This window comes from Mustela lutreola, chromosome 15 (assembly GCF_030435805.1).
Source record: "Mustela lutreola isolate mMusLut2 chromosome 15, mMusLut2.pri, whole genome shotgun sequence".
Lineage (NCBI taxonomy): Eukaryota > Metazoa > Chordata > Mammalia > Carnivora > Mustelidae > Mustela > Mustela lutreola.
In genome coordinates, this window is record NC_081304.1 from 3,142,634 (window position 1) to 3,154,760 (window position 12,127).

Below are 12,127 nucleotides of genomic sequence, written 5' to 3' on the forward strand. Positions count from 1 at the left end.
CGGGTGCCGATCAACCGGGTGGTTTTGCTCCCCCACGGGGACATTAGGCAATGTCTGAAGATGTGTTTGGTTGTCCCAACTTGGGGGGGGTGGCATTTAGAGGGTGGAGGCCAGCCATGTTGCTCAACACCCACAGGGCACAGGGCACGCCCCCCCCCCCCCGGGAAAACAATCCGACCCAGAGGTCAGAGGCAGACACGTCAGGCCTGGCCAAAGGGGGTTAGTAAGGGCAATGCATGCAATGAATGAATGTGGAAGGTCCTTCAGGTGTCCCCCGCCCGTCGTGGAGGTGCTAACTGTCCAGACACCTGCAGCCCATCGCCAGGCCACAGTCGGCCCTCCTTCTCCTGACTCACCTTCTTGTCATCGGGGATGTTCCTGGCCAGGGGACATGGGGAACAGATATCTGGGCTGGCGCTGTGGTGGGGGAACCACCTGCCTATGTGGCCATGAGTCAGACGCCCAGACTGGACAGGCCCACTGGGATCCTGATCCCTGAGAGCCACGCATCCCACAACCCCAGAAACCTCCCAGATAGCCGGGCACACGGCTGTCCCCCAGCTCCCTGCACAGCCGGCAGCTCCCCACCGCCCCAGGAGCTGCCCAAGACATTCCCACTTGTCCGCATCCAGCTTCCTGGGCCTGCGGGGCCCGTGTGAATGCCCATATGCTGGGGAGCGTGTGGCTCTCTGCAACCTGCCGGATGGGGCGGGGAGGCTTTGGCTCCTGTCCTGCTGTCTCCGGGGAGAGAATACGCTCCACACACCCAGGAAGCGGCAGATCTTCTCCAAACGGAGAGAGTGAGTCTACGCAGAACCCACACTCCCAGGGCTCGCCCGTGCCGGGTGGAAAGGGCCTCATGCCCGAGGCCTGAGAGGTCACTCTGACTCTATTTACCCGACAGGAGCAGGAGGGAGGAGGTGCTGGCATTTCCTCCTGGACCCGGTGGGTGTTTACTCCGCCAAGCCAAGCCCAGGATGTGTTTGCAGGGTGTGCCCCGACATGAGTGGGACGGGTGACAACTGTGCTGGGCTCCGTGCTGGAAACCTCTCTCGGTGGGGGAGGCGGGGGCGAGGTGAATGTTCCTGGTGGGCCGTCGTGGGCCGGGCAGTGATGTCCCCCTCCTCGGCTGGCCTGGCAGGTGCTGCTCCCTCCCGTCTCTCTTAGGAGAGACTCTTAGGAGAGAGTCGGCCCGAGTCAGGCTCTGGGGCAGATACAAGCTGAGGTCCAGCAGGCTGTCGTCAGGAAGGATGCGGCCCGCTCCCCGATATCAGGGTAGAAGAGGCTGGTTGGCAGCGAAGGCGAAAGACGCAGCTACCAGCCCCGGGGCCTCTTCGCCAGCGCTCCTCCTGGGCCTGGGTGGGGGCGGCTGTGGGCCAGGCTGACCCCGTCCTCCTCCTCTGGGTGGGGATCCAGAGTGCAGGCCTTGCCCCGAGGTCATCCTGCGTCACTGCAGCTCTCTTGGCGCTGCGGAGCGCGTGAAAGAACCTCTCGTTGCCGGCCGCGGCCGGTCCTGACCTCCTCCTCCTTCAGTACTTCCTGGCCAGTGGCCTCGGTGTCCTTGGTCCTGAGCCGGAAGAGAGCGCGTGGAAAGGGCAGGCCCAGGACGGGAAGAGGGGCAGGGAGGTCCGCGGGAGCCGCGGCTGCAGGAGGCCGTCCGATGGCCGGGGCGGGGGACGCGGAACCCGAGGGGACCCGGGTTCCAGGCACCGCTCCGACCCTTCACCGGCTACATCCTCGTGAGAGTCGCTTGACATGGGCGCCTCGTGGTAACACGGGACACAGGCACCACGTACGAGAGACCACGTCGGCCTCTCAGAACAACCCGTTCGGGGGGGGGGGGGTCTAATGACCCTTGTGTGGACGGGGGCGGCGGAAGCCGGGTGGGGCGCGCGAGCTGGCTGGGCTGCTGCGTCTGGGTCCTGCCGGCGTCCTCGGCGCCCGCCCCATCCTCACAGAGGGAACTGCGACGCCCGCTGCTGAAAACCTACCAACACACTCAGAATCAAAGGTGCAGTCTCCCCCCTCCCGGCCCTTCTGACTGGGGTCTTAGCTGCTTCTTTTCCCTCATGTTCCTCCTCCTCCTCTGGCTCAGGGGTCTTTCCACCTGCTGCCCCTGGGACTTCTGTCTGTTCGGTGGATTTCTGAATGGCCTGCCCTTGGGACAGTGACCACTGTAGATTCTCCTCTGATGAGCACTGTTGGTGGACGGATGGACGGGCGGGCGGGCGGGCGGGCGGACGGGCGGCAGGCCAGGTCCCTCATTTCCAACCCCATGCAGTGGCCTGGCCCGCACCCCCCCACCTTGCCCCACCATCAAACCCGCCTCCAGGATAGTCATCACCCTCACTGTGCGCCACTGCTAATGTGTGTATCTTGCCTAAAGGACAGGGTGTCCTTAGGTTATCTGTTTCCCTCATAAACTGACAAATCGACTTTCGATTCTGTAAAGTTCAATTGCACTTTTCCCCACTTGTCATAAAGAAAGAAGGACAGAGGAAGCAAAGACCCAAAGCAGCCATCGTGTCTTGGCGTTTGAATGCACAGCTGAAAAGTTAGCATCCTACATCGTTTCAAGACGACACGGTTCTATTTTATGGGAACAAAAGTGGGAAAAGTGACTTTGGATTCCTCAGGGTGCTAAAAATAACCACAGGGCCTCTTTAACTCTGCTCCCAGTTGTTTGCTGCGAAGACACATAAACAGAAAGGAACCGTTTTTTTCCAGCCTTCCAGTACTTTCCAGTCTCCGACGGCCAGGCCAGTCGGCAAGTCGGCACCACGCAGTTTAGTGGGCAATTACTCCTCCGAGTACAGCCCTCCGGCCAGACTACAGACGTCCTGCGGGCAAGAGCGAGGGCCTGCGCGTGACAGCACCGACCACAGAGGGGCTCAGGGCAGACTGGGTGACAGGCACAGAGGGACCCCGGTGGCCACACTTCAGAGGCTTCTCGGCACCTCCAGGATCCCAGCCTTTCCTGGAACACAGAACTGTTTTGGGGAAAGTCCTTCAGTCCCACATCTGTGGGCGAAGGGAGGGAACTGTGAACAGAGCCCGGCTAACGTTTTCCTCCAACCCCAGCTCCTCGACTCCTGGGCCCACCCCTCTGGCTCTTGTCGGCTGGTCAAAAATATGGCCAGTTTATATAAAATCCTGTTTTGTTCATAGTAACCACTCCCCTCCCCCTCCATCTGAACTGGCCAAGCGCACTTAAAATTCTAAGACCTCCATTTGTAAAAGGATTCTTCAGTAAGCTTCCCCAGGCCACCTACCACGGGGGGCGGCGGGGGTTGACCCCTACCCCGCAGCGCGCCTCCCTTTGGCTCAATCCCTAGCTCAGGGACCCCAGGAGTGGACGCGAGTCGGGCAGGGTACACCTCCCGTGCCAAGCTGGAGAGGAAGGGGCGGTGGGTGGGCGCCTGGTGCCCTTGAGGGGTGGGCTTCGGGTCCCAAGTGCTGAGTCAGGCCCCCCCCACTCCCTCCAAACCCCCCCCCCCCCCCCCGCCACGGGCGCCGCCCGCCCCGCAGCGGCCAACCCGACCTCGGGAGATCTGGGGCGGGGGTGGCTGGGGAGCTGCGGGGGCCTGAGGGGCGCGGCCCGGGGCCAGGTGCGCAGCTGCGGGCCCCAGACGTGCCTGCGGGTCCGGGCACAACAAAGCCGGTTCGGGGGAGGGCGGGAGGCGCGGGAGGCGCGCGGGGAGGGGGCGGCCGGGAGCTCCCGGCGCCGCATTGGCCGCCCGCCACCGGGGGGCGGAGCCGGCACGCCTCGGAGCGCAATAAAAGGCCGGCTCGGCCCGCGCCCGCAGCGCACGCATCCACAGAAGGCCGTGGCAGCCGCTGGCGGCCGGTCGCGCGCGCGCTCCTCGCTCCCTCGCCGCCCCCGCCCGCCCGCAGCCGCGTCCCGCGCCCCCTCTCCGGCCCGCGACAAAGACCCGGGAAAGTTTGCGCGGGCGAGCGCGGGCCAGGTGCGGAGGGCGCGCCCGCGGAGCGCAGCGAGCCCCGCGCGGCCCCGGCGCGCCCCGAGGCCAGCGCCCGCACAGCCGCGGCGGCGGTCGAGCCCCGCGCCCCGCGCCCCCGCGTCCCCGCGCCCCCGCCCGCCATGGGCGCCGCGGCCCGCAGCCTGCGGCTGGCACTCGGCCTCCTGCTGCTGGGGACGCTGCTGCGCCCGGCCGACGCCTGCAGCTGCTCCCCGGTGCACCCGCAACAGGCGTTTTGCAATGCGGACGTAGGTAAGCCGGCGACCCCGCCCCGGCCCGGTGCCCGCCTCCCCGAGGGTCCCCGGCGCCCCGCCCGCCCGCGTCCTGCCGAGGGGCCCACGCCCGTTCGCCGGCCCTCGGGCCTGCTAGAATCCTGCAAGTGGACGCCGAAATCGCACTTTCTTTTTCTCCTTTCGTCTCCCTTTCTTTGCGTCTCCGCCGAGATGCTTCTCAACCTCAACATTCCGCCGAAATTCCTCCGCAGCTCCAGCCCCAGAAAAGGGAGCCAGGGAGCCGACGGGGTTTGGCAGGCGGAGGACCCTGGGGTGCCAGCGCGGGGGGCGGGGAGAGTGGGGGCCACAGCGTGGGCTGGGAGAGTCCCGGCCCCGGGGCTGGAGGGCTGGGGACCCCGGGAGAAACTTTCCCAGACAGACCAGATGGGGCTAGGCTTCTCAGGCCCGAGGCCGGGTGGGGCAGGGCTTCTCTGCCTGGCCCTCTCCCACCAGCCCGGTTTGGGGGCTCCCCGGATGAAGCTGGGGCAGAATGGAAGCTTCCCTCCTCCGGCCGGTTCCCTGGGCCCAGAGGGGCGCGGGGAAAGGCAGGTAGAGCCCCAGGGGCCGCCCCTTACTCTGTTCCTGGGGGGCGTCGCGCTCAGGGCTGGACAGGGAGGACGGCCCTTGAGTGCTTGGCCGCTGGTTGCCTGCAGGACATCCACAAAGACTGGAGACTTTGGGGCAAGTGGGGTTGTGTGGCTGCTTAGAATTCTCAGAAAATATCTTTTCCTCTGCGCACTCCTTTCCCCACAAAGGTGGGAGCGAGCAAGGGAGGGGAAGCAGCTCCGTATTTGTTCTGACCCACGCTGGGGCCAGAGACCAGCAGGGAGAACGCAGCAGGAACGGGAGGAACCAGCGGGGCCCCAGAGGTTTCCGTCAGGGCCTCCAGTTGCCCTGGTGAGGGTGTGCCAGATTTCCTGGGCCGAGTTCTGTTTAGCCAGAAGGACCCCCGTGTAGCAGGTGCAGGCCCCTGTCATCCTCCCCGCCCCCTTGGCTTCTCAACAGGTTCAGGTTGAGCTTCTAAGTCGCAGCCGGTGGAGCATCTGGTTGCCAGGCGAGGTGTGGGGAGGCCGGCTGCCCTCACCTGTGCACACCCGGGGCCGGGGTGTCTGGGTTTCTCCTGCTGCTAGCCTTGGCCTCCGATCTCCCCACACCCCCAGGGCTCCTGGCTGCTCCCGGGTTGGGCCTGTGACCTGCCGCCTAGCCCGAGGGGACGCAGGCGCCCACCTGCAGGTATCGCGTGGCTCCGCCACCTGGGTGTGGAGCGTGGCGTGTGCGTGCTTGCGATGCCATTTTATGTAAAGCCTGAGCCGGGGGGCATAAGGCTGACCCCTGATTTGGCTTTGGTGCCCAGCAGGATCTGAGAGCAAGGCACGCTGGCCTTCCTCTGGGGAGTCCACTGGGCGCCCAGGCCCCTTTGCTAAGAGCAAGGCCGTGCTTCTGACCATCTGGCTGGCGGGCAGGATGGTCCCAAGGCCCAGAGGAACCGACTCTTGTAAGGGCTTGGGCTCGGGCTTGGTTCACAGGAGCCGAGCAGGCAAGGGCTGGGCCTGGGGACCACCTCACTCTTCAGCTGCAGGAAGCCAAGGGTTCAGGGTCCAGGAGCTTCAGCAAGCCTCGTGGTTCTTTCTTGCTCTGTGCGCTCCTCCCTCCTCCACCTGGATCTCCTGGCATGTGTGTCTCGTTTCCTTGCATCAGAATTGTTCAAGAGCCTAAACTTGAACCCCGTCCCAGCCTGGAGGCCCTGTGGGGCTGCCCACGACTTGCCCGGTAAAGCCCAGTCTGTGAGGTTCCTGGGGCGGCCGTGGGGAATCCTCTAGCTGGGAGGCTCCAAACAGCCTGAGTTGCTTCTGTCACAGTTTGGGAGCCTGAAGTGCAAAATCAAGGTGTGGCAGGGTTGGCTCCTCCTGGACGGTCCAAGGGAGCATCTGCTCTGGGTTTCCCTCTCCCAGCTGCTGCTGGCTGCCAGCGCTCCTTGGCACCCCTGGGCTTGTGGACACGTCGCTCCGGCCGCTGCTCTGTTTTTAAGTGGGTTTCTCTGTACATGTCTATCCAAATCCCTCTCTTGTTAGAAGGAGCCTGGTCCCTGGGTTGAGGGCCCACCCTCGCCTGGCATGACCTCATCTTGCCTTGATCACATCTCCAAAGACCGTCTTCCCAGATACGGTCCCAGACGCAGGTTCCGGGTGGACATGATTTTCGGGGAGAGGTCTTCGAGCCGGGCCGCTGCAGCTGGCCCTTCTGTGCCCAGCCACCATGGGATACAGAGCCGAGACACGGCTGGCCGTGGAATCCATCTCCCAGGGAAGGCTCTGGCTTTTCTGTGTCTGCTTCTCCTTTAAGGGCGCTTATTCATGACTGTCTTGCAATGATCCCAGGCTCTGGCTGAGAACAGAACTGCCTGGGGCGCTGGTAACCATCACTGAAGTCTGGGTCGCTTTGCGGATACACGGAGTCTGGCCCGGACCTCTGGACCTCCGCTCCACCGGTGACCTTGGGCCCCCTGGGGCTGTGATGCAGGGGCCCGTGAAGGGTGACAGCTGCGAGCACGTTGGGAGCCTACAAGCTGCCCTTCAGTGTGGTGTCCTGGCACCTTTAATTGTTGGCCTGGTGCGGGCTTGTTCCCTGGCCTGGTGTCTACAAGAGGCGGCTGACTTAAGAAACAGTCGGATTTCTGTCTGCCTGTGCGGGGACTTCTGGGAGCCGGTAGGACTGGAAGTGTGGTCGGCAAAAGGAGCTCATGATGAGGTCACGGAATTCGGGATGAAGGGAGCGGTACGTAGGTGAGAGGTGATTGGGTCCCTCCTGGAAGGCTCTGTTCCCCGTCTTTCCGGGAAAGCAAGGACAGGCGGGACGCGTCTCCCGTCTCCAAGCACAGCTCGCATGTGCTGCTGGCCCGACCCCGACTGTCTCGTGGACTCTGTGGCCATGGATGGCGGGCGTGGACGGCTCCCGGAACCCGGCCAGAGACCAGCTTTGGGCTCGCTCTTCAGGCGGTGCCGTCGTGGAGCGAGCCCGGAGGCAGTTAGCCCGTTGAGCGACTTGGCAGATCTGGGCCGTACGGGCTAGTTTCTGGAGTCGGGTAAATCCAGGAGCTCTGTGGTCTGCAAACCCCCGGGTGATCTCCGACACCAGGTGGAGAAGGACCCGTAGCCAAGGCCATGTGCTGGTTGCCAAGGCGAGGGGACCGGCCCCGTGCGTGCACTGATGGGGGTCCGACAGCAGGCACCAAGCACTCGGAAACTGTGTGTCTTCTGCAGACACGCGTGCTGGGCTCCGGGTAGGGGTGGCGGGGTTTCTGTGAATGGCTACGCAGCGGCCAGCTCTGCCCCAGGGATTGCGAGGCCCGATCTCGTCCTCACGAGTGTGGACGTGGGTTTAGAACTGTGTGTGGCAGGTGGGCACAGCCCCGCAGACCCCTTCCCCGACGGCCAGGCTGTGGCATAAAGTCAGACAGGTGCCAGGGTCTTTGGGCAAATGATAAATGAAGTCACCATGTGAAAAGGGGCAATGCATTTTTGGGGTCTGGAGGAAGAGGGTTTTGAAGGGAGGGAGCTGTGGGGGGAGTGCCCTGGACCTGGATTCGGACAGCGGCCCTGGAAGGCTGTGTCCCTGGGGGAGTGACTAGAAGGCTGCGTTCTCCCAGGGGAGTGACTAGAACCAGAGCTGCTGGCAGTTCCTGGGGTTGGGAGACAGAGGGAGAGAGATGTGTCCCAGACTCGGGTGTAGACGCCGTGCTGGGGCATTGGGGAGCTCTCCCCGCACCTGCCTGGGATCTGAGGGCAGGCTGCCAGCCTCCAACCAGGACACGCTCGGCCCTCGGGAACTGGCAGTCGTGGCCTGGGTTCCGTGAGCTACTGATGAGCGCGGCTGCCTCCCCGTCTTCCTGCTGCCTCAGCCGGTCGTCAGGCAGACACCCGCGCAGGCCGCATGGTCCGGATCGGTCAGCAGTATTTGAGCCTGTTGAGAACGAGGACGTGGACAGCCGCCAGGCTTACGGGGTTGGGAGGGACATGCAGCCACCCTCGTCTAGGTGCAGAGCCACTGATCAGACACCCGAGGGGCTGCAGGTGTGGGCGAACCCCTTAGAGTCCATAATGGCTAAGAGATGTGTTTGGAGGAGCCTAGAAGGATGGAAGACGCCGCAGGAGAAAGAGAACGCCTGCAGGAGACAGAAGGAAGGAGAGCGTACTGGGCAGGGTCAGCGCTTCTCCCCTGCCTTGGATGCTCCCTGTCCCCTCGGCACACACGCACAAGGGATCCAGGGCAGCCGGACCCGTAGCTAGGATGGTCTTCCTGGGAGGAGAAGAGCAGTGCTGGGACATCAGGGTTGGAGATTGTGAACCCTCACTCCGAGGAGAGATCAGGGAACACACACCCGGGCACAGTGAAGTGTGTCCAGCCAAGGCCAGAGAGTGTTCTGGGCGCAGATGAGGCCAGAGAGGAGAACGAGGGGCCAAAGGACACCCCTCTGACTTATCACCTGCAGTCTTTGTCCCCTCCCAAGGCCCCAAGGTGAGCCATCGAGGGTGTGCACCTGCGGGTGACGGCAGGCGTGGCCCGGGGAGTTGGCTAAGTCGCAGGTGTCTGAATGGGTGTCCCGAGTTCCAGCCTCAGGGTCCAGGCCATGGGCACTGGTGTTTCTAACACTGTCCAGGTGATTCTGATGCCCACCAAGGTTTGTCTCCAACGCAGGCTACCCCGGACACTTGAGGTTAGAGAAAAGAATGTTCTAGGTTTTTAACATAGACATCGACACCTGCACTTGTACAAATTTTTTTCTTATTTTTAGACTTTTATTTATTTATTTGACAGACAGAGATCACAAGTAGGCAGAGAGGCAGGCAGAGAGAGAAGAGGAAGCAGGCTCCCCACTGAGCAGAGATCCCGATGCGGGGCTCGATCCCAGGACCCTGAGATCATGACCTGAACCGAAGGCAGAAGCTTAACCCACTGAGCCACCCAGGTGCCCCATGTATAAAATTTTAAATGGGCAGGTAAGTGTTGAGGCTGCTGGGTTAGGTTTCTGTCTTGGTGCCAGAGGGTCTGAGCACGTGTGGAGAGTAAGGACCAGGGGTAAGAGGGTCGACGAGATGCCCCGGAATTTGGGAAGAGAGGTGGCTGAGGGCCGTGGTGGAGGAAATCTTCCAGACCAAGGGAGGGTCAGGGGCAGTGTCTCCGAGGGCAAGTGGGATGAAGCTGCTCCCCCATTTGGAGCTGGGAGCTCCAGGGAGCCACTTGCCTGGACCCTGGGGCCCGAACTGGCTGGAAAGCTGGGATCCTTCCGTGCCTCCATCACTGTGACTCCAGGGGGAGAATGCGCAGAGACCCAGAGGAATCCCACTTTGTAGCTGACGAAACTGTACTGCCCCCTGGTCAGCTGAGTCAGAATACCCGGGTCAGGCTTCCCGGGGCCCCAGCGAGGCAGGCTGGACAGCTGTTCAGTCTAAAAAGCCAACAGGTGGGGTCTCTGGAAGGAAGGAAGCTGAACGGGGGTAGATGGAACCCGCCCAAAGCCAGCCGGGGGTGGGGGTGGAGGCAGGGAGGCTCATGGGAGGGCCGGTAGGTGTGGATGCGGGGCAGTGGCCCTGAAGCTGTGGACAGGAGAGTGATTTAAGGGGCTTGTGGTCCTCCGGGAGCCTGCGCGTGCACTCGGGGAAGGACTCGAGACATGAGGCAGATCTGGCAGCTGGGGGGTGGCGTGGGGGTGAAGGGCTCGTGGTGGGCTCGCCCCTGGGGTTTGGCCTCAGGCCTGAGGCTCCATTCCCTGCTTATTTCTGCTGGGGTACAGCGACCCTGGGGTCTGCGCGAGAAAGGCTCGGCGGTGGCTCGGCACAGTGGGAAATGTGTGCAGGGACCCGGAGGGAAGGGGAAGGGGAACGTGGCGGGGAAGAGGGGGCGGCAGGAAGCAAGGAGACTGGCCTTTTCGAACAGGCTGTGAGGGAGGCCGCTGTGGAGCTCCCCAGCGGCGTCCAGGGGAGGGGTCCAGGCGAGCGCCTCTGCCTCGTCTCTCCAGCTCCAAACAGGAGCCTCGGAGGGGTGCGGGCGGAGATCACAAGAACCAGTGGAGGTCAGATGTTCAGGACGGTGCCCCCGGGAGGCTGTGTGTGTGTGTGTGTGTGTGTGTGTGTGTGTGTGTATAGGGTGGGGACGTGAGCCCTCTCCGAGCTCAAGACCCTGCACTGTGTTCGCCGTCCGCACCCGACCCGGAGGGCGGGCCACACTGATGGACCACACGGGTTGGGGAGCTCAGGGAGACACGGGCCCGGTTTTGGTACCACCAGGAGGCAGCCAGGGAGCTGGGAGGAAAAGCACCCTCGTTTGTGAAGGGAGGGTGATGGGGGCCTATTAACCTTGTCCTTAAGAAATGCTAAGTGCTGACAAGTGGATTCCCAAGGTTCCTGATGTCAGCCCCGGGTTCAGTCCTTACGCCCATTTTATAGAAGATCAAACTGAGGCCTGGCTGAGGAAGTCCTGCCCCTGAGACAGGGGCCGGGGTGGGGGCTGTTAACAGAGGAGGCTGACCTTGGTGATCCTGAGCCTCCTGGGCTTGGCGCGGGGGTGGGGTGGGGCTGGCTGCTCCAGGCAGTGGGGGGCAGTGGGGGGTGTGGGGGGAGAGGAACCCCTGGCTCAGAGGTTAGCCCGCAGACTGCAGATGCGCCAAAGAAATAAAGCTGTAACCTGATGGCAGGGTTCCTTAGGGATCCGCGTTTCCGACCTTGAAGGACGTTTGGAGGGTATTAATTTGACGAGCCCAGCTGCCGCCCGAGTGCTTCGCGCGCGTGCTCTCCCTCCGGCTGGGGCCGAGTCTGGGGCCAACACACACACGTTTTGTTAAAACGCACACCCAAGCGCTCTCCATTTCTCAAGTTTCCGAGTGAGCATCCGGGTCAAGAAACAGAACATTGCTGCCCCCCCACCCCCTTCCCCGCCCCAAACCCTCTGGTGATTCCCTCCTGGCCCAAACTTCCCCTTTTTCCTTCGGGTCGCCCCTGGCCTGGTGTTTGGTGGCCGTTCCCTGGCTTTTCTTTATGCGGGTTTATTACTTTTGTGTGTATCTTTACGTCACGAAGAAGCATGTACACGTCGAATGCTCACAGGAAGGTCTGGAAGGGTGTCAGAATTCTAGGCCATGGTGAGGTCAAGGGTGAGTTCTATTTCCTTTAGTTTATCTGCATTTTCTGAATTGTGTTTGATGAACGTGTCTTGGGTGGGTAATTTCTTCAGTCGAAAGGCATCAGGGATGGATGAGAGAGGCAGGGGAGGTGAGGGTCTCCTCCGGAGGGGGCAGGCGGCAGGGAGGCCCCCCGTGACTGGGTGATGGCGCTGAGCCTGGGGGGGACACACGGCACCCCAGGGCCGCCTGACGCTCCCTCCGGTCCCCCGAGAAGGGGTCGCGTGGAGGGTTTGTGGCTCTGTGAGAAGCCTGTGGTCCTTCCTGGAACTCGGAGCCTGGCCGCTCTGTGTCGGCTACCCGGGGGTGTCACTCGCGTCCTGCACACCTGTTCGAGGTGCACAGGCTGGAGTCTTGAGCTCATTCACGGGTCTGGCTGAGGCTGAGGCTTTATCGGTCCCTTCCTGATCTGTCGTCTGGAGGCCTGGGCTGGGGGCACCATCACAGGCCCGGCGGGGCACGGGGTCCTGCCGCAGGCTCTGCCGACAGCCCCCGCTTGTACTTGAGGGCCCCGGGGTACAGACGCCCCCGGCTGCCGCTTTCCCGACGGCAGAATGAGAAAATGGACCGACATTTTAGAGGAAAAAGACAAACTGGAAAGTGTTGGGAGAAAAGCCAGCCAGAACCGGTTCTGAAGCCCAACTCCGTGCCCGAGGCTCCTTTCCTTGTTCCAGGATGAAAGTCCTCGGGATCCTGGCCCAGCA

The 12,127-nt window shown here is 62.9% G+C and overlaps 1 protein-coding gene across 2 annotated transcripts in view; it reads left to right on the plus strand.

Annotated features, from left to right (window-relative positions):
* Positions 1 to 3,790: 3,790 nt before the first annotated feature.
* The window catches only part of TIMP2 (TIMP metallopeptidase inhibitor 2), a 44,645-nt gene continuing 36,308 nt past the window's right edge, over positions 3,791 to 12,127 (plus strand). The window contains exon 1 of one of the 2 annotated variants that reach the window (XM_059149398.1): positions 3,791 to 4,229. In XM_059149398.1, coding sequence (XP_059005381.1) covers positions 4,100 to 4,229 — 130 coding nt within the window. In that variant the 5' untranslated portion in view covers positions 3,791 to 4,099. Of the gene's footprint in view, positions 4,230 to 11,311; positions 11,397 to 12,127 lie in introns of those variants that run through there. The other variant, XM_059149399.1, reaches the window with a different exon arrangement.